At 36.4% G+C, this 23,015-nt stretch overlaps 1 protein-coding gene across 7 annotated transcripts in view; it reads right to left on the minus strand.

Moving 5' to 3' along the window:
- The window catches only part of DTNB (dystrobrevin beta), a 356,870-nt gene that overhangs the window by 309,163 nt on the left and 24,692 nt on the right, over nucleotides 1-23,015 (minus strand). For all 7 annotated transcript variants that reach the window (XM_043986585.1, XM_043986582.1, XM_043986583.1 and 4 more), the window contains exons 2-3: nucleotides 22,293-22,360; nucleotides 12,780-12,860 (exon numbers count right to left, since the gene is read on the minus strand). In XM_043986585.1, the coding sequence (XP_043842520.1) occupies nucleotides 12,780-12,860; nucleotides 22,293-22,359 (148 nt within the window). In that variant the 5' untranslated portion in view covers nucleotide 22,360. The remainder of the gene's footprint in view (nucleotides 1-12,779; nucleotides 12,861-22,292; nucleotides 22,361-23,015) is intronic.

Below are 23,015 nucleotides of genomic sequence, written 5' to 3' on the forward strand. Positions count from 1 at the left end.
AGTCATTAAAGAATTTTTTTTAAATGTATGTAAGAGAAGTTCTAAAGTGTAATGATTGGAATGACGCCACCTGCTGGAGACTTACTGTAGAAAAGCTCTGTCATGAGGTGAACGTCTCTGAGGGCAAGACCATGAGTCTTTTCTTTGGTGTCAGGAAGTGACATTTGCTGGTGGGAGGAAGAAGGGGGAGCCTGGCGCTCTGACTCGGGCTCTTTCCTGTGGACTCTGGCGGAGAGCAGAGCTAGAAATGTGCTCTCCCTTTAATAGATAGATGAATGTAGACCTTTCTCTCTCTCTTTACCAAATTCTTATTCTCCTTAATAAATGCTTAAAAGCCTAACTCTTGCTAAAGCTTATAATTTATTGGCAACCACTCATTAGATATTTTAGACAGTTTGGCTAGAATTTTAGCCTTAACAAAAGGAAACAGGACAAGGAAGTGAGCTTTGAAACCAACATGTTGAATTTATTTTATATATATACATACATATACATATATAAAACAAATTAGATATAATAAAGTCCAGCAGTTTTTACAAATAATATTCTTTTCTGTTCTTTGTACATGGAAATGTTTTTTGATTTTGACTGTTCTTTAAACTCAGAATAAAAAATAAATTTAATGCATCTTCCTCTTTTTGTATATACTTTCAGCCTCACTAATCATATTATTAGTTTTTAATGGTTTTTTCCCCCTCTACTTTTATTCTCTAGATCAAGTGATCAATATATTCAGAAATAAAGGTGCTATTTAAAAAGATATCAATGGAGGTAGAGCCAAGATAATGGAATGATAAGAAACAGTATAGCAAACTCCCTCCACAGAATTTGTCCAAACAGATCTAGAAAATATACTGTCCACAAAACATCACAGTAAGTCCAGCCTACCTCAGCATAAAGAAACAGACAGGGAAGTCTATGGACATTGGGGATAGAGTCAAGGCAAGAGCACAATATACATGAAGTACTCCAGTATCTACAGAGAGGCTATGTACCATAGCAAAAGGAGATCTCAGATCTGTATCAGGGTACCACCAGACCATATTGGGCAGGTGCAAACTGGCAACTTTGTCACAAATCCAGAAAGGACTGAGAAGAGGATCTGTAGAGAAGAATAGCATTTTCAGGTAGGGAGATCCTGGAAGTTCAGAAGCAATGTGGTTCAGATTCCACAGCATAGAACAGGGTCTCATTTCTAGCATCTCATTTAGCCTGCTAAGGAATAACCAGGACAGAAATTTCAGACCAAAGGGAAACCTACAATTCTGCCTCTGAATCAAAAGGATTAGGAGCACCTAGGTTGGCGCAGTGGATAAAGCACTGGCCCTGGATTCAGGAGGACCTGAACCAAAAGGGTTTTTCAGGTGGCTTGACAAGGGCTGAGTCCAACAGGAATCTTTTTTGTTCATAACTAAAACCAGTTTAAGATCTAGCAGAAATAGTTGGAGAAGGGGGTAGAAATCTGACTTTGCCCTAGGGCAGACTTCTTTGGGAACAATTAAAGTTTCCAGATCCCTATCCTGTCCCTGAGATCCTAGAATAAATAACACAGCACTCAGTACGTACCTCAAGAAAGTAGCAACAGCCCAGACCTTCCCTACAAAAGTGTGCAGAGTCCAACCCTAACATCAAATCCTAAGTCAGGAAGATGTCTAGAAGAACAAACAAACAAAAAAAGTGCCACACCATAAAACATATAATGGTGACAAGAAATCTCAAGACACAAATTCATAAGAAGAGAATGACTTGAAAAACAGCCTCAAGCAAAACCTCAGAGAAAATTTCAACTAGAATGCTTGGAAGAGATGAAGCAAGAGTTTTTAAAAGAATATTAAAATGTTTTTAATGAATGGAATGAAAATGCTAGAGGGAAAAAATGGAAAAGAAATGAGAGTTATGGAAGAAAGAACTAGAAAGTGAATTAGCAGATTAGCACAAGTACAAAACCTTGACTAAGGAACAAACTCCCTAAAAATTTGAATAGACCAAGTAGAAGCCAATGACTCCATGAGACACAAGAAATATTAAAACAAAGTAAAAATACTAGTAGAAGAAAATCTAAGATATTTCAAAGTAAAACAACTAACCTTGAAAACAAAAAAAGAGCTGGAATCTTATTTAAAGAAAAGTTCAAAGAAAATTGCCCAGGTCTCTTAGAATGAGAGGGCAAAGCAGAAATAAAAAGAATCTACTGGTTGCCTCCTGAAAGTAACTCCAAAATGAAAACTCTCAGGAACACAAGAATTTAAACACCAGAGTTTAAAGGTCAAAGAAAAAAAATACTGCAAGCAGCCAAAAAGAAAGAATTCAAATACAAAGGAGTTACAATCAGTGTTCACACATGATTTAACAACTTCCATTATAGAAACCCAGAAAATTTGGAATACAATATTCCAGAAGGCAAAGGCTACTGACTTAAAGCCAAAAATAACTTAACCAAAAAAACTGAATATAATACTACAGGAGAAAAAATGAATCCTTAAGAAAATAGAAGATTTTCAGGCATTCCTGATAAAAAGATCAGAGCTGCATAGAAAGTCTGAAGTTCAAACACAACAGCAAAGATAAATGTTAAAAAGGTAAACATGAATGAAGAATGATGATGGGCTAAACGAGGCTAAACTACTTACATTCAAATGTGGGTCAATGGTGTGTGTATCCTCTCCGAACCATAACACCCTCAGGGTCACAAAGGGAGTCCAATTAAGGTTTCATAGTGGTTCTGTTGTATCCTGATGATTATATTGAAAGAATGGAAATAGAGAAAAGGGCCACATTGTGGGGGAGGGAGGAGATGAGGGCTAGACAGGTTGAGGAAAATTATCTCATATAATCATGGTGCCCAAGAAGACATCTATACAAACAAGGAGGAGGAAGCAGGCTGACATTTGAACCTCACTCTCATCTTACCTGGTCAAAAAAAAAAGGAAGAATATACAGACATACTTAGGTACAGAAATATATTTCCCTCAACAAGAAAATAGAAGGAAAAAGGAGAAAGTGGGAGAGGAGTAAATACAAAGAGAGTAGACTAATGGAAGAATTAGTCCCAAAAAGAATAAACTTTGTAAAAAAAATATTATGGCTTTTTTTGAGGTGGCAAAGAATACAAAGCTGAGAAGGTAGCTATAAATTAGAAGATCAATGAACAAGTCATTGTATATAAATGTAATGGAATACTGTTGTGCTGAACTCTTATCAGCATAATAACCACAATGCCAAAGGATTAATGATGAAACATGCTAACCACCTCCTGACAGAACTGAAAAACTCAGAATACATATTGAGAAATGGGTGTTTTTTGGACATAGCTGATGTGGAAAGTTGCTTTGATTATACTTTTGTTGCATTCCCATTTGGGGGCAGAGGTTTTGGGTAGAAGGATGAGAAGGTGGATTATGGCTGAATAAAAGTTTTTTTTTAAAGATATCAATAAAAATGTTGAAGGGGCAGCTAGGTAGCTAAGTGAATAAAGCACCAGCCCTGTATTCAGGAGGACCTGAGTTCAAATCCAGCCTCAGACATTTGACACTTACTAACTGTGTGACCCCAGCAAGTCACTTAACCCTCATTGCCCTGCAGGGTAAAAAAATGTTTAAATAAAAATAAATGATTTTATATATTTAAAAAATTTAGAAAACAAAAAATCTAACCAAAGATAATTTTGATATAACATGTTTATATTTGTAAAATAATGGAATAAGCACTTAATTATTTAATGTTTTAAATAATATATTTATGTATACTTTTTAGCAATGTTATGAATTATACCTTCAGGACACTTTTTCGTTAATACTCCCAATATTCAGAATCAAAATCGACCCTTAACTATCAAAGATGAATTTTCATCTTTAGGTCAGCACAATGAATTATATGAAACATGAGGTCTCTTCCAACTCCGCAATCTATGATTCTATGATCTTTAAGGGACTTTAGGGTCCTCATAATACAAACCCTTCATTTTACAGATAAGAAAACTGAGGACCATAAAGCTTAAGTGACTTGTCCAAGGTCACACAGATAATAAGCATCAAAAACAGGACTTGAGCCCAGGTCCTCTGACTCTAAAGCTATTGCTTTTTCTAGCTACCACACTATATATTCAGCCACCACTACAAATTTATTCCACCATTTAAGTACTGTACTAAGCGATACCTCGAATGTCTTTTTTATATTATTTAAATTTTTAATTTAGTTTTGTTACTTTATACCAATGTATTGGAGCTATGAGTATTTATTACAAGTATTTTTTTTGCTATTTTTACCTAAGACTTACCGGACCTCTTTTCTGTGTTAACATTTTATATATCATACATTGTCCTCCTTTGGATATAGTTTTGTGATTTTTTTTAAACTACCTGACCCAATGAATAAAATTCAAAGCTTCTCAATTAGGTAGGCTATTGCTGTTGCTGTTTTCCTTCCGTTCTTGAAGAGGACCATGACATCAGGGTGATGTCATGACTTGCTGTGAATTGGATTCAAGTAAGGGAAGACTGTGCAAGGTCACCAGCCTCACTCTATCCTCCAGAGCCATCTGGGTCCAATGGCAAGATATATATCAGGAGGACTGGAAATGGCTCCAGATGTTGGAGGCAATTGGGGTTAAGTAACTTACCCAAGGTCACACAGCTAATAAGTGCCTGAGGAGAAATTTGAACTCAGGTCCTCCCAACTTCAGGGCCAGTACTCTCTCCCTCAGCCATCTTCCTGTTAGCAGAGGTTATATTGTAGAGAAAACTGGATATCTTTCTTTGATGACATCTATATCACTAACTATTCATTTTCTTTTGTCCTCTCTTACAAATTCAGTATCATCTAAAACGAGAATAAAAAACTATGACTCCAAATCCTCCAGCTGTCCACCTAGCTCTCTAGTGAAACATTCCCAATTGCTTTCAACACATATGTTCTAAATTTATTCAATGTGAAAAAGCAAAAACAGGTATTAATCAGTAGGTCTGATGAGTCTTGCAAGCTCATATCACATCTCATAGAGTGCTTCTTCAAGAACAGTACATACCAGTTTATAATGTCAGGTCTGCAACCAACTCATTAAGTCTCTTGCCCTAAAGTTCTGCCTGTGATGACTATAAATCCTTTGTGTTTCACTGAGGATGGAATTTTGGACTTCTTCAGAAAATCCAGAATCAGCTTCTGAAATGAAGTTTACCTTATGTGTTACTTTATGGTAAATGATACAGGATCACTTCGCCATATCACTGTGTAAATTCCAAAATGTGGCAGTGCTTTTTCCCTTTGAAGAACAGATGAGTCCAAAGCAAACCTGCTATAAATGAAACACATCACCAGAGAGCGCAGTAAGGGCATTCAAGCTGCCACAGAGCATTCCAGTTTAGTCCCTGTTTCCTCAACCCTTGCAAGTGTCCCGATATCTAAATTTAATTCCTGTTTTTTGTCTCTTCCCATGTGCTAATCCAAGCTGAACTTTAAAGTAAACTAGGTATTGTTAGAAAAGAAGGTGAGAAGGGAGTACATTCTAGTCTCTATTCTCTGGAGATGATAAAGAGGAAATATTTGACAGCATTGTCAATAATGAGGTCTGCTACCCGTGCTTCCTATCCACAGAAACCACTGGCATCAAGTGCAAGCTACTTGGACAAAACACAGAGAGATGTCTGGGCTCTAGTGGGTGGGATGTCGAAGATGTTAAGAAGCAGTCATTCTTCAAGACTCTGGACTGGAGTACATTATTTGCCTACCATCTGCCACCCCCCTTTATTCCTGGGATCAAAGGTCTGACATCAAAAACTTTGGGGGGTGGGGCTATGGGGGTTAAGTGACTTGCCCAGGGTCACACAGCTAATACGTGTCAAGTGTCTGAAGCCAGATTTGAACTCAGGTCCTCTTGAATCCAAGGCTGGTGCTTTATCCACTGTGCCACCTAGCTGAGGAATTCACTGAACAGGCCCCAGATCTGACATTATCTTGAGAAGGTCATCCCCCTCTCAGTCATTGAGCAAGAAGCATTCAGAGACTATGTCCCTAAAGGTTATTAGCACTGCCTCTTTCCAAAGGAGGGACAGAAGGAATGTACTTAACCCTTCCACTCGCCCCATGCTCTGCAGTTTATAGTTTATAAAAGGCCTTTGGAGTTTGCCCCATAAAAAAACGGGTCACAGAGACAGCCTCATCTGTCTTAAGAGCAGCCTAAGTACACAGAGGCTAATGAGCAGCAACTGCAAGGTGACAGCTTCTGTAGCTATGGAAAAAAGAAAAAAAAAAAGGCAAATGTGTCTGCATAGGCTCACAGATCTGAAGCTAAAAGAACCCTTAAAGGTCATCTAGTCCAATCCCCTGACTTTATAGCTGAGGAAAATGGGGACCCAGAGAAGATAAATGATTTGCCCAAGACTATGCAAGGAATTAAGTACCAAAGTCAGGATTTGAACCCAGGTCCTCATTCAGCACATCCAAGTACCCTTTCAACTGCAGCTAGATGGCACAGTCAATAAAGCACCAGGCCTGGATTCAGGAGGACCAGAGTTCAAATCCAGCCTCAGATACTTGACACTTATTAGCTGTGTGACCCTGGGCAAGTCCTTCATTAACCCCCATTGCCCCGCAAAAAGCAAAAAAAAACAAAAACAAAAACAAAAACAAACCCAACTGCAATGTACTATTGACCCCTTCTGCTTCTGTTTCTGTTTCTCTGGTGACCACAGCAGGGGGATGGAAATGGGGAAGAGAGTACCAAGGACCTCAGTTTTTAAACTGTCTATAGACTTAGTTTGGTTGTTTCATGCAATGAACATGAGAACTTGGTCCAGTGACACTGCTGGAGGGGAATGAAATAAGTCTATAATCAATATTATCCTTATAAATAAAACCTGACAACATGAGCAAGTTACAGAAAGAAGCAAAGCAGACAGAATGCCCCCAGAACTGCGTGTAAAGGTGGTACTTATTTCATCTTTTGCCCAAAGGCAAGAAAAATCATCATTTCATAGGATACTTATTTATTTGATCAAAGAGAGCAGTTCTCACAAAGAAAACTATAGCTTGTTCTCTAACATTTGCCATAGAGGATGAAGTTAAAAAATTTTATGAAGAACTACATAAGATCCTTGAAACCAAATCAATGTATACCATAATTATCTTTACCTTGACTACATAAATAGACATGAGGGAAGAGAGTGAACTGTAAAATATATGTGTGTATGTGTATGTATATGTATATGTGTATATGTTATATATAAATTGTAAATATATACATATATATGTATACACACACACACACACACACACATCCACAGAGGCAGGGAGAGAAAGAGACAGAGAGAAAGAAGGAGCTCCAGATTAAGTCATGAGAAACACCAAAGGCTTGGAGATTGCTCCAAACACTCGTGCCTGGGTCCCTAAGTGTGGGGGGTCTTGGGTCTCCAGACGACAGTCTGGAATTGCTGAATATGGAGAGCACTGACAAACATGACAAAAGCATATTTCACTATCACTTGATGGTAAATGACTTGTTAGCAAAGTAGGAGTCTTTCAGAATCAGATACCCCACAGGAGTAATACAAACCGATTAGAACAAAAGTGAAAATCCGATACCAAAATATGAGAAAGAAGAGACGTAGCCTGATTGCTTGGCAGGAACCCTAGATCAGGAGTCAGAGGGCCTCTCTAGGCCTCAGTCTCATCATCTGTAAAAGGAGGAGGTTAAACTAAATGACCTTCTATGGTTCCTTCCAGCTCTAAAGCAATCACCTGACATTCCACAATGATAAAAATAACGCCATGCACAATTACAATAAACCTAGCTGACCCATTTAACACTGACTTCAATTCTCACCATTTATCTTAGAGGAATAGATCTGAAGTACAACATTCACCAGAATAAGGAGGCCAAGAGTCCAGAAACTACTTTAATCAGCCAACATTCTCTCCTTCATTAACAGAAAGTCTGGCTGACAAGGATAACACCAGTGAAGAATACAAGCACATTTATAAAACATTATAGAAAATGACAAAAAATCAAAAGCAACAGTAGTAATAATAATAATTCAAAGTCCCAGTGTGAAATGCTAGGGTCCTGCCCTAGAGTGGTGGCAGTGTCAGAGAAAAGAAGTGGCCATATTCAAGAAATGTTGCAAAGGTGAAATCAACAAGCCATGACAACAGACTGGATGTGGGAGACAAGGTGAGGAATAGTGAGGAGTCCAGGATGACTCCTAGGTTGCAAACCAGAGGGTCTGGAAGGTGTTGATCTCTACAGTAGTAGGGAAGGTTGAGGAGAGGGTTTAGTGGGAAATATAATGAGTTCCATTTTGGACATTATAAATTGAAGGTGTCTACTACCCATCCAGTCTGAGATATCTAAAAGGAAGTTGGAGATGCGAGATTGGAGGTCAGCAGAGAGTTTGGGGCAAGTAGGTAGATTTGAGAATCCTCAGCGTAGAGATGGTAATTAATCCATGGAAGCTGATGAGATCACCAAGTAAAAAGTATAGATGGAGAAGAGATGAGGGGAAGAACACCTACAGTTAGAAAACATGATCTGGAAGAGGATACAGCAAAGGATACAGAGAAGTGGTCAGACAGGTAGGAGGAAAAGCAGGAGAGAACATTTTTCTGAAAACCTCGAGAGAAGAGAATGTCAAGGAGAAATGATCAAGAGTGTCAAAGGCCACAAAAAGGTCAGGGAGAATGAGGATTGAGAAAAGGCCATAGGATTTGTCAACTAAGACATCAATAACATGGAATGGTAAGGTCAGAGCTAGATCTTAAGGGGTTAAGAAGAGAATGGGAAGAGGGAAGTGGGGGCACCTATTTGAGAAGTTTAGCTACAAAGAGAAATCAGACAATAGTTAGCAGAGATAAGTGACTTGCCCATGTTTACACAACTAAAAAGAATGAGAGAGAATTTTTAATTTTATTATTTATTTTTAACATTCTTTTGTTTTTAAATTTTGAGTTTCAAATTCTCTCCCTCTCTTCTGCCATCCACTAAGAAGACAAGCAATATAATATCAACTATACATGTGAAACTATGCAAAACATTTCCATATTAGCTATAATTTTTAAAAGCAATAAAAATAAAGAAAATAAGAAAGTTATACTTCCAATTTGCACTCAAAGTTCATCAGTTCTTTCTCTAGAGATAGATAGCATGTTTTTATCATGAGTCCTTTGGAACTGTCTTGGATCACCGCGCTGATCAGAGTAGCTAAGTCTTTGATCATCATTACAACATTATTATTATTGTGCACAACAATCTCCCAGTTCTTCTCACTTTATTTTGTATCAGTTCATAAAGATCTTGCTATGTCTTTCTGAAACCAACACCCCCTCCTCATTTCCCAACAGCACAACAGTACTCCAACATATACCACAACTTGTTCAGTCATTTTCCAATTGATGAGCATCCCCTAGGTTTCCAATTGTTTTCCACCAAAAAAGAGTAGCTATATTTTTATACATATGTGTTCTCTTCCTTTTTCTTTGATCTCTTTGGGACACAGACCTAGTAGTTGTATTGCTGCATCAAAGGGTATGCACTGTTTTATAGACTTTGGGCCTCGTTCTAAATTGTCCTCCAGAATTGTTGGACCAGTTCACTACTCCACCAACAACAGTTCATTAATGTACCTTCATCCCCTCCAGCATTTGTCATTTCTAATAGGTATGCATTAGGACCTCGTTGTTTTAATTTGCCTTTCTCTAATCAATAGTGATTTAGAGCATTTTTTAATATGACTACAGTTAGCTTTTATTTCTTCTCCTGAAAACTGCCCATTTATATCCTTTGACCATTTATCAAATGGGGAGTGGCTTATTTTTATAAATTTGACTCAGTTCTATACTCGGCATGTATTTGTGAAATAAGGCCTTTATCAGAGAAACTTGTAAAAATTTTCATATTACTTCATTGTGTAGGGTACCTTTTAGAAAAATGCAGTTTCCCTGATTATCCCTTTAAATTAAGTCTATTTTTGCTTCTTCTTTGTATGAGGTCATGATTGCTGCCCCTCAAAATGTTTACACAGATCATTTGTGCTCACTTGTGGTAGAGCATTACAAGCTCATATTGGTCAGATCAACCACAGTTGGACACACTGTACCTTGACTCCAGCATAGTGGTGTCATTTTGGTCCTCTCTGAGAACAAAGGACAAAAACCAACTGAAAAATCCCAAAGCTGGCAACAAATAATATCTTATATCATACACTACTACTACCACCACCACCACTAATAGCATAGCACTTTCAGGTTTGCTAAAGGCTTTACAAATATAATCTCATTTAATCCTCAAGTATTATTATTATCCCCATTTTACAAATGAGGAAACTGAGGCAAACTGGGGTTGAGTGACTTGCCCAGAGCCTACAGATAATAAGTATCTGATACTGGATTTGAACTCAGGTCTTCCTGACAGCAATCCAGCACTCTTTATATCCAGTGTATCACCTAACTGCTATTGGAAGATCAAGAAGCAAGAAAAAGTTTATAGGAATGCCATTGCCCAGGTAATATAATTGAGGTTTGTCCCATATGTAAAGGTTATAAGGACCAAATGATTCCAACCTTGGAACCTTTTCAGTCATGTCCAACTCTTTGTGACCCCATTTAGGGTTTTCTTGGCAAAGATACCAGAATGGTTTGCCATTCCCTTCTCCAGCTCATTTTACAAATAAGGAACTGAAGCAAACAGAGTTAAATGATTTGCCCAGAATCACACACCTAGTAAGTTCTGAGGCGGGATTTGAACTCATGAAAATGGGTCTTCCTCATTTCAAGCCCAATGCTCTAGCCACTGCACCACCTGGCTGCCCCTCCAAACACTATCTACTGGTTTTTTCATGGTCCTGCATCCCAATTGCTAGCACACTGGTGAGACCAGCAACAAGCCCAAAGTCAGAAACCCTTAAAGCCTAGAAAAGTTAACTCTCTCCCCAAGTAGAAGGCCATGTACTGAAAGGAACAAGCAGAAGCTTTGTGATTCAGACCAAATAGCAGAACAGAGTCTCACTTCCAGCTTCCAGCTCAGCATGAAGTCTGCAATAGAATAACCAGGGCAGAAATCCCAGGCTAATGGGAAGCATGAAGTTCTACCACTCTGAACTAGCAGAGCTTTCCAGCTGGCTGATAACAACTAAGTCCAGCACCAGTCTACTGAAACTCCAAATGGAGCAAGTCCACAGGTCCATTGCTCAGACCCAAACCCAGATTAGGAACCTGCAGAGTTCAGACCAAGTGGATAGTGATCTAGTGACTTTACTCCAGGTCACATCACTCTGGGAACACTGGAAAGGATAATGAGTTCTTTATTGGAGATGCTGAATTTGAGATGTCTTCAATACATTCAGTTGGAAAGATACAAAAGGCAGTTTATGGTACAGGACTGGAAGTCAGGAGAGAGTTTAGGGCTGGATATCATTTGCAAACAGATGATAGTAGAATCCATGGAAGCTGATGAGTCCATCAAGCAAGATAGTATATAAGGAAAAGAAAAGAGGTGAGGGATCAACAATGCATATAATATCAGACTTTTTGATGTGTTGGTTAGCTTTACTGAAGTATTCTTTATTTTTCTTTTTTCTCTTTATTATAAGGTATCTTTCTCTGAGAGGATATATTGAGAAAGGATGGTGATAAGAAATTAAGTGATGACAAAAATATCAAAAAATTATTGTTGCTTTACATAATCGTACATTTATAACCTATATCTGATTACTTACCATCTTAGGGAAGGGGCAGTGAAGGAAGGAAGGATAGAATTTGGAAGTCAAAACTTTAAATTAAAATGTTTATTGTTTTTTAAGGGTCACAAAGTTACATCCATGAATTAAGAAAAAAATTCAAGTTTTCTGATTCCAAGAACAACAATCCATTACTAAGTGACCTCAAACATTTTAGTAATGCAGTATTAAAGTGATGACTAAAAATATGTATATATTTTTTAAATCAGAGTAAATTTAGCAAACCCATTTCACTAAAAAAAAAAACAGGATAAATATATTCCTCTCATTTCAAGTATGCGGACATAATAAAAATAACAACAAACAAATATCCAAGTATCCATTATGGGGCAAAACATCACACAGTACATTATGGGAAATATAAAAGAATGTGAAACCCAAACTTATGATTAAGCAGTTTATAATCCAACTGAAAAGACATATGTGTGTGTATATATATATATATATATATATATATATATATACACACACACATATATATATGAACACACATACATATATATGTCTTGTATTTTTAATAATATTAGCTGTTTTATTCTTTCTTTTACATATGTGTGTATATACATTATATACATGTCCATATACACACATCTCTGTTAAAGATAAAGAATAAAACAGATGGGGCAGCTAGGTGGCACAGTGGATAGAGCACCGGCTCTGAAGTCAGGAGTACCTGAGTTCAAATCCAGCCTCAGACAGTTAACACTTACTAGCTGTGTGACCCTGGGCAAGTCACTTAACCCCAATTGCCTCACACCAAAAAAAAAAAAAGAATAAAACAGATAATATTGCTAGTATATTAAAATTCTTACATTATAATACTGGATTCTGAAAAGATCCATATATGATCTCACAAGGTCAAAAAAAAAAAAAAACAAGAAAAGAAGGGGCAGCTAGATGGCACAATGGATAAAGCACCAAATCTGGATTCAGGAGTACCTGAGTTCAAATCCAGCCTCAGACACTTGACACTTACTAGCTGTGTGACCCTGAGCAAGTCACTTAACCCTCATTGCCCCGCCCAAAAAAAAAAAAAAAAAAGAAAGGATAACTTACAATTACATCTTTTTTGTACAAATCTTAGTTTGCAAGCTGTCCGGTATGTTGATAGCCTGATGACATCAAAATTCTGAGCACCTGACAAACAAAAACAAAACATATATATTAAATATATGCACAAATCTTTTAACAAAGTCCTTCTCCAAAGCTTTATGGAGTGGAAATAACCCTGGGTTCTCAAACACCATACCAGAAAGTGACAAAATCTAGTAGGTCCTATAAAGGTTTCACGTACTCAATATTAGTGTTGAAATATAAGTCTGTGATCAAAAGGATGATCTAGTAAGGTGGGGAAGAGAAGCGAAACATACTGGTGGAGGTTGCACCTATGCTGGTGAAACCGTGGATTACATCAGAATTAAATGTGTGTCTCTCTGTGTGTGTCTGTGGCTATGTATGTGTTTATATGTAATAAGTATGGAGTAGGAGTAACATATTTCCAACATTTCCCCAGACACTTCTATTTTAACCAACACCTCCATGCTCAACATATTCTGAATTTACCTCATCATCTTCCCCTCAACATCTTATTTCTATTAAAGTAGGAACATCGGGGCAGGTAGGTGGCGCAGTGGATAAAACACCAGTCCTGGATTCAGGAGGACCTGAGTTCAAATCTGACCTCAGACACTTGACACTTAACTAGCTGTGTGACCCTGAGCAAGTCACTTAACCCCAATTGCCTCACCAAAAAAACAAACAAAAAGTAGGAACATCATCTTTCCAGTCATCCAGACTCATAACTTAGTGGATGTTCAATATATTTGTGGAATTAAATTATTTATACCCTATCTCCAATCAGTGGGAAAAAAAAATAATTTATTTTAGGAGGCAGCTAGGTGGTGCAGGGGATAAAGCACCAGCCCTGGATTCAGGAGGACCTGAGTTCAAATTCAGCCTCAGACATTTACTTGACACTTACTAGATCTATAACCCTGGGCAAGTCACTTAACCCTCATTGCCCCACCCCCCCCAAAAAATCATTGATTTTTATCTCCACAGCATTTCTTACATCTACCTTTCTTCACACTGCAACCACAGACCTCTCATCTTTCCTATTTTAATAACTTTCTTGTTGGTTTTGCTGCTTCTAGTTTATCCCCAAATTGATTCATCCTTCCCTTAGTTGCCAAAATAAGCTTCCTAATGTATGGGCCTGAACATGACACTCCTCTATTTTAAAAACCTTCAGTGGTTTCCTATTTCATACAGGGAAATACTTAGCCTGTTATTTTATTTATTTTATTTTTTTTGCACGGGGCAATGGGGGTTAAGTGACTTGCCCAGGGTCACACAGCTAGTAAGTGTCAAGTGTCTGAGGCCAGATTTGAACTCAGGTACTCCTGAATCCAGGGCCGGTGCTTTTATCCACTGCACCACCTAACCACCCCCAGCCTGTTATTTTTGTTGTTGTTCAACCTTTCAGTCGTGTCTGACTCTTCATGACTCCATTTGGGGTTTTCATGGCAAAAAATACTGGAGGAGTTTGCTGTTTCCTTCTCCAGCTCATTTTTTTTTTTTGCGGGGCAATGGGGGTTAAGTGACTTGCCCAGGGTCACACAGCTAGTAAATGTTAAGTGTCCGAGGCTGGATTTGAACTCAGGTACTCCTGAATCCAGGGCCAGCGCTTTAACCACTGCGCCATCTAGCTGCCCCTCTCCAGCTCATTTTACAGATGAGGAAACTGAGGCAGGCAGGGTTAAGTGACTTGCCCAGGATCAAACAGCTAGTAGGTCAATAAGGCTAGATTTAAACACAGGAAGATGAGTCTTCTCAAAGATATATCTCAAAATATTTATAGCAGCACTTTTTGTGATAGCAAAGAATTGGAAACAAAGTAGATGTCCAGTGATTGGAGAATGGCTAAACAAACTGTGGTATGTGAAGGTAATGGAATATTGCTGTGCTTTAAGAAATGGTGTGATGAATACAGAGAAGCATGGAAAGATCCCAAAGAACTAATAAAAGTGAAGTAAGCAAGAAACAAGAAAACAATATACAAAGTAATCACAATGTAATTGTAAAGAACAATCACACACCAAAAAAACGAAAGTGAATGTAGCAAAATTATAAAGGTCAACCATGATTCCAGTAAAGAAATATGGGGAGACACCCCAAACCCACCTATTTATTAATACTTTTTCAATATATCAATCAGTTGTGCTTTTATTTCCTCTTTAAAAAGTACTGTTTGTTATATGGGATAGTTCTCTAGGATGGGGAGGGGGAACGACATTGGGGATAGCTATGATGAAATAGGAAACAAAATACATCAATAAATATTACGTTCTTTTATGTTATTTAGTAACATAAAATAAAATAAAATTTTAAGCATCCTCTCCTCAATCCCTACCATCAAATCCAGTTCAGGCCTTATGACCTATTCATTTTCTAATTCCTCCCTCCCCTCCCTTCCCCTCCCTATGCAAATACCACCTTCCATATATGAGTAGCTGTCAAAATAATCTTTCTTACACACCAATCTGGTCATGCAACCCCTCTGCTCAAAAACATAAATGCTTCCTTTTTGACTGCTAAGTGAAATTCAAATTCTTCTATTCAGTTTTCAAGAGTTTCTATGATCTAGAACCAATTTATTTTTCTAATCTTTTATATTATTGCCCTCCATTCTTTTTTTTTTTTTTTTAGTGAAGCAATTGGGATTAAGTGACTTGCCCAGGGTCACACAGCTAGTAAGTGTTAAGTGTCTGAGGCCAGCTTTGAACTCAGGTAATCCTGAATCCAGGGCCAGTGCTCTATTCACTGTGCCACCTAGCTGCCCCCCTCCATTCACTTTTCATGTCAAACAAACTGCTTCCCCTCCCCTCCCATATACTCTATGTCTTTTTTTCCCTATTCTTTGCCCATGTCACTCTCCTTTGCTTTAGTCTCAAAGGATAAGGCAGTCCTTCTCCTTGTTAAAGTTGACACGTACCCCTCCTTCTTATGTTTGAGTGCTCCTTGTTTTATTGTATTCCTAATACAATGCCTCACACATAGTAGGCACTTAATGAAAAGTTTGTTGCTAAATTGAATTGCTCCCACTATTTCAGCACAGTGCCTAGTATACAGCAGCTGCTTAATACATGGAATGGCCTCTCTCTTCATCTACTCAATTCTTATTTGTCCTTTAGAACCCTATTTAAATGCCATAGCCAACAGAAAGCATACTCAGATCCTTCCAGTAGAAAATAACCTTTCCTTTTCTATCTTGTAGCGAACATTGTTTCACAAATCTCTAATGAACTTATCTAATGTTGCATACCTGTGTTTGTCTTTGACTCATACTAGACTATAAATTACATGAGTGCAGGAACAAGCTTTTTTTTTTTAATAAACTTTGTTATCTCCCCCAATGTTAGCAGAGTAATTTGACACAAGGTATTTAATAAATGTTTGATCACTTGAATTTCAAAATTGGTTTTTACTATAGTCATTTCAGCATGATACCACTGCCAGAATAAAAGTATAAAAGGGGATTTCTAATTCCATGACAGATATAATTTCTGTATTGAAGGCTCTCAGTCCATTTTCTACGCAGAATTTACATTGCTAACAAGAATCAAAACATTTTTCAGCCCAGAACTGATTTTCTCCCGTAATTGGTTTTCTTGAATCTCTACTCTCTGCATGTATTTGAATGACCCTGACTTCTTTTATTTGCACTTATTTGTAAAAACGGTGTTGATTCAAAGAGCAACAAAAATAAATATTTTTTGTAAGTTTTTAAGGCAATCAGTTTGGAAAGAAATCAAGCAAACTTCTCTAAGCAACAAAAAATTAACAAAGACAAATGTCAATAGTTTAAATATCTCAAATTACATTTTAATAAGACACAAATACCAAGTTGTGTATGGCATAACGGCTAGAGTGCTATACTTGAAGTCCAGCAGAATTGGATTCATATCCTGCCTGGTGGGAGAGGAGCATAGCAACCATAGAAGCCCATGTAATCTGTACAGATTCATGAAGTATTGAAATACAATCATGAGAACTAAAGAATATTGAAATGTCATATTAAAAATAATTAAATCTGATCAATTCTAGTTAAAAACTTTCCAAAGCAAAATATTCCAATTCTGTAGACCACTAACATATGGGGCTTAGACCGGACACACTGCAAATATAGAAAAATCTACAAAATGTTTTTCTAAAAAAAATTCTATTTTATTCATTTTGTTCCACAACAGCTCCAATTCAGGTAACAAGCAAACTTCTCTCAATTAAAGCTCACAGTTTTATAGGCATAATCAAATACTAATATGTGAAAAGGTTAGTGTTGAGTGTTATAATGAGTAAATCTGTTTCTTCATATATAAGGCATTATTGACATTTCTTTTAATCATTACATAGAGGATAGTTTTTATTTTTCTAGAGCCATCTTATGATCTATATGAATAAAAGAAAGCTTATTCTCTCGTACCTGTTCCAATTACTTGATATATAAAGTAATCATCTTCCCGAAATTTCGTTTACTTAGATTCCTATGTTTCCTCATCTCTTTGTCCTGGGAATTCTTACTGGCACAGCTCATCTTTATTTACATTGATTAGTGAATGCTGCTCTTAGGAGCAATTTATATTTCTCTGCTTAAACCTATCTTTATTTGTGTGAAAAGTGCTTTATAATTGTTCATTTAGTGCCTGGATTTGTCTTGGCATGAAGACTCACAAGTATTTTATATCGTTTGGATTTATTTTAAATGGAATTTCTCTTTCTACTCTTCCTACTGGGTTTTGTTGGTAGTAGATAGAAATGTTGATGATTTATGTCTGTTCATTTTATATCCTGCAACTTTACTAAAGTTGTTGTTTTGGTTAGTTTTTCATTTGATTCTCTAGGATTCTCAAAGTATAATATATCATATGCAAAGAGTGATAATTTTCCCCCATTACCTATTATTCCTTCAATTTCTTTTTCTTTTCTTATTGTTATATGGCTAGCATTTCTAATACAATATCGAATAATAGTGGTGATAATAGGCATCCTTGCTTCACTGTGATCTTACTGGGAAATTTATCCCCATCACAAATAATGTTTGTTCCTTCATTTTAGATGGATACTACATATCATTTTAAGATTGGCTCCACTGATTCCTATGTTTTCTGCTGTTATTTAAAAAAAAAAACAAGAATGGATGTTGTATTTTAGCCAAAGGGGTTTTTCTGCATTTGTTGATATGATTTTTGCTGTTTTTGTTATTATATAGTTGATTTTGCATAGAGTTTTCCTAATGCTGAATCAGCCCTATATTCCTAGCATAAATCCTACACAGTCATAGAGTATGATCTTAGTGATATATTACTGTAATCTCCTCACTAACATTTTATTTAAAATCTTTGCATCAATATTCATTAAGGAAACTGGCCTAAAATTTTCTTTCTCTGTTTTTATTCCCCCTGGTTTAGGTATCAAAACTTTATTTGTGTCATAGAAGGAATTAGGACTCCTTTACGTATTTTTCCAAACAGCTGATATTTGCATCATAAAAGGAATTTGGTAGGTCTCTTTCTTTGCCTATTTTTAAAATGGTTTATATAATATTGGAATTAATTGTTCCTTAAATGTTTGGTAGAGTTCACTTGTGAATCCATCTGGTCTTGGAAATTTTTTTAGGGAGCTTACCAATGACTTGTTTAATTTCTTTTTTAAGATAAGATTATGCAAATATTCTACTTCCTCTTCTGTTAATATGGATGATTTCTATTTTTTAAATATTCATTTCACTTACATTATCAGTTTCATTGGCACATCATTGGGCAAAATAACTTCTAATAATTGCTTTAATTTCATCTTCATTTTTCACCTTTTCATTTTCAATCCTGGTAAATTGGTTTTCTTCTTTTTTAAAATCAAATTAACAGGGGCCGCTAGGTGGCGCAGTGGATAGAGCACCTGCCCTGGAGTCAGGAGTACCTGAGTTCAAATCCGGCCTCAGACACTTAACACTTACTAGCTGTGTGACCCTGGGCAAGTCACTTAACCCCAATTGCCTCACTAAAAACAACAACAACAACAACAACAACAAAATCAAATTAACAAATGGCTTATCTATTTGCTTAGGTTTGGGGTTTTTTTCCATAAAACCAACCCCAGCTCCTAATTTTATTTTTTTAGTTCAATTTTTTTTTACTTTCATTTTTTAATCTCTCTTTTGAATTTCAGGATTTCCATTTTGGTATTAATTAATGATTTTAAATTTGTTCTTTTTCTAGGTTTTTTAGTTGCATGCCTAATTAATTGATGTGCTCTTTCTCTCTTTTAGTGATGTATGCATTCAGAGATATAAATTTCCCCCTAACTACTGCTTTGGCTGCATCCCAGAAATTTTAGAATGCTGTGTATTGTTGTCATTATCTTTGGTTTTGGTTTTGTTTTTGTTTTTTGTTTTTTTAGTGAGGCAATTGGGGTTAAGTGACTTGCCCAGGGTCACACAGCTAGTAAGTGTTAAGTGTCTGAGGCCAGATTTGAACTCAAGTACTCCTGACTCCAGGGCTGGTGCTCTATCCACTGCGCCATCTAGCTGCCCCTGTTGTCATTATCTTTAATGAAATTATTGATTGCTTCTACAATTTGTTCTTTGACCTACTCATTCTTTAGGATTAGATTATTTAGTTTCCAATGAATTTTTAATCTATGCTTCCATGGCTCCTTATTGAATAAAATTTTAATTGCATTATAGTCTGAAAAGGGTACACTTAAAATTTCTGCTTTCTGCAATTGTTTGTGAAGTTTTTATGCCCTATGAGGTACCATGTATAACCAAGAAAAAGGTATAGTCCCTTCTATTCTCATTAAATTTTTTCCAGAGATCTATCCTATCTAACTTTTCTAAAATTATATTCATCTCCTTAACTACTTTCTTATTTTATGGTTAGATTTATCTAGCTCTGAGAAGGGAAAGTTGAGGTCCCCCAATAGTATAATTTTAGTTTCTATTTCCTTCTATAACTCATTTAACTTTTTCTTTAAGAATTTGGATGCTATGCCATTTGGTACATGTTTAATATTGCTATTATTTCATTTGTCTATGATACTTTTTGGCAAAATGTTGTCTCCCTGATTTTCTATTTCAATTAGGTCTGTTTTTCCCTTTGCTTTGTCTGAGATCATGATTGCTACTTCAGCTTTTTTTTTTATTTCAGTCTAAAGAGTCTGCTCAAGCCCCTTATTTTAACTCTTGTGTGTCTCTGTATCATGTATATTTCTTGTTTAAAAAAAAAGTATTGTAGTCTGCTTTCCGATTCATTCGGCTATATGCTTCCATTTTAAGAGTGAATTCAGGGGGCAGCTAGGTGGAGCAGTGGATGAAGCATTGGCCCTGGATTCAGGAGTATCTGAGTTCAAATCTGGCTTCAGACACTTGACAGTTACTAGCTGTGTGACCCTGGTCAAGTCACTAAACCCTCATTGCCACGAAAAAAAATTCATCCCATTCATATTCAAAGTTATGATTTCCATGTATTTCCCTCCATTCTATTTTCTTCTGCTTATTTTTCTATCTTTTTACCCTGTCTCTCCTCTAAAATCTATTTTGCTTCTTGCCACCCTTAATCTACCCTCCCTTTTATCAATCTTACCCTTTCTCTTATCACTTTTCCTTCCTACTTCCCTGAAGAGTAAGGTAGATTTCTATACCCAACTAATTGTCTGTTATTTTCTCTTTGAAACAATGCTGATGAGAATATGGTTTCAAGTATTGCCTGCCACCACCCATCTTCCTTGTACACGTCTTTTATGTGAGATAATTTCCCCCATTCTTCCTCTCCCTTCCCAATTCATTCTTCTTTCTCACCAATCAATTTTTTTTAGATCATCCCAACATAATCACATCACACTCATGGCTTTTGTCTGTGTAGACTCCTTCTAACTGCACTAATGATGATAAAGTTTTTAGGTGTTATATTTATTATCTTCCCATAGAGGAATGTTTACAGTTTAACCTTATTGATTCTCTAATGATTCCTCTTCCATATTTGCCTATTTATGTTTCTCTTGAGTCCTGTGTTTGAAAGTCAAATTTTGTATTCAACTCTGGTCTTTTTTTTTTTCTTTAGTGAGGCAATTGGGGTTAAGTGACTTGCCCAGGGTCACACAGCTAGTAAGTGTTAAGTGTCTGAGGCCGGATTTGAACTCAGGTACTCCTAACTCCAGGGCTGGTGCTCTATCCACTGCGCCACCTAGCTGCCCTTCGACTCTGGTCTTTTTACCAGAAATGCTTGAAAGTCCCTTATTTCATTAAATATCCATTTTCCCCCTGAAAGATTGTACTCAGTTTTGCTAGGTAGTAAATTTTTTGTTGTAATCCTAGCTCCTTTGTCTTCTGGATTATCATATTTCAAGCCTTTGCTCAGGCTGTCTCCCATGCCTGGAAAGCACTCCACCCTTACCTCTGCCTCTTAGAATCCCTAGATTCCTTTCACAGTTCAGTTCAACACTTTTTGTGATAGCAAAAACTGAAAACAATATATATGAATATTGATTAGGAAATAAAGAAACTGGGATATAGGAATGTAAGGCAATATTATTGTGCTGTAAGAGGCAAAAAAAAATATGATTGATACAGAACATGGAAAGCCTTACATGAACTGATACAAAGTGAAATAAGCAAAACCAAGAAAATAAAATTCACAATGACTACAACAATGTAAATGGGGAAAAAACCATAAACAATAAAAAATGAATGTTACAAATTTTAAAATTACAAACTTCTCCCCAAAGAAGAAATATGAAACAACTTTCTCTCTCATTTCCTTGCAGAGGTAAAGATCCATGGGTGTGGAATACTGCATTTTTTTCAGTGCATTTTTCCCAGTGTATTAGCTGGATTTTTCTGATTTCTTTCTCTTCTTCCTCTTTCTTTTTCCTTTTAAAAAATTTCTTTGTTAAAAGGGATGGCTCTTTTAGAGTGAGGAGGAAGAAAAGTATAAGAGGAAATTTAGGCAATATAAAACAAAGATAACAATAAAAATTTATTTCTTAAAAATAGTTCTGCTTATATACTCCCTTCTAAATAAGACCTTTCCTGCTCCCTTCAGCTATTAATAGCACTCCTTAAAATTAACTAAACTTGTATCTACTTATGTGTAGAGGTTTTTGTACATATTGTTCCCCCATCTCATAGAACATAAGCTCATTGAAGGCAAGGGCTATTTTATTTTTGTCTCTGTATGCCCAGAAACCATAGAATGAATGTGCTTAGAGCAAAGCTGGTAGCTAATGTTTGCAGTTTGATTGATTGGGTGACATTAAACACCATCCATAAATATGTTTCTAATAAAAAGAAGAAAAGCTATAATTCTATAGCTAAAATAAGCATGGATTAAAAATCAATTCAATATGTCTTTTTAGCATTCATAAAAACACTTGAAATAACTGAGATTTAATTCTGACTTTTCTATTTCCAAAAATTTTAATTTAAAACTTCTGGCTAATGAAAATTAACAACTTATTTGTAAAAAAAAAAATACCCACATAAACAAATGGAACACAAAAGAACTAGGAACTTACGCATTTCCATAAACAGTTGCCTCTTCTCTGCCATGGTCTTTCTCTTGTTCCCACTTTCCTCAATCATCCTAGACACAGAGAGACACAAAATACTATATAACAACAATTCAACTAAATGTTTATCATACTACTGCCATCAAGTTCTAAACATTTTTGTGTGTGTGTGTGTAATAGTTGAGTTGGTAAAAATAAAAAGTTAGAGACCTGAGTTGGGAGGAAAAAATCATTCATCGTCTTTATATCTAGTCATCATCATCATCATGTCATCATCATCATTATTATCATGATCATTCAATTTATGAGGTACTTTCACATATGGCACCTCAGAAGTACTACTCTGCTAGTGACCACAGCTTCTCAGAAGCTGTATCAGCCTATCACATACTCTGAAAAATTCTAAGCCATTCTGTGAAAACACAGAATAAGACACACATTACGTGACGTGGCCAATATGGAAATTAGTTTTACTTGGCTATACTTATTACAAGAATTTCTGTGATTTTTTTTTTCCTGTGGGGGAAAGAAAGGGAGGAGGGAGGGAAAAAATGCTTAATAATTTCTTTTTAAAAAGAGGTAGTGAAATTTCAGTGATTCAGTGGTTAGAGCACTGGGCCCAGAGTCAAGAAGACCAGAGGTCAAATGCAGCCTCGGACACTTACTAGCTATGTGACCCTGGACAAGTCACTTAACCCTATTTCCTCAACAGTAAAATAGGGCTCATAA

Source organism: Dromiciops gliroides, chromosome 2, assembly GCF_019393635.1.
Source record: "Dromiciops gliroides isolate mDroGli1 chromosome 2, mDroGli1.pri, whole genome shotgun sequence".
In the NCBI taxonomy this organism is placed as follows: Eukaryota; Metazoa; Chordata; class Mammalia; order Microbiotheria; family Microbiotheriidae; genus Dromiciops; species Dromiciops gliroides.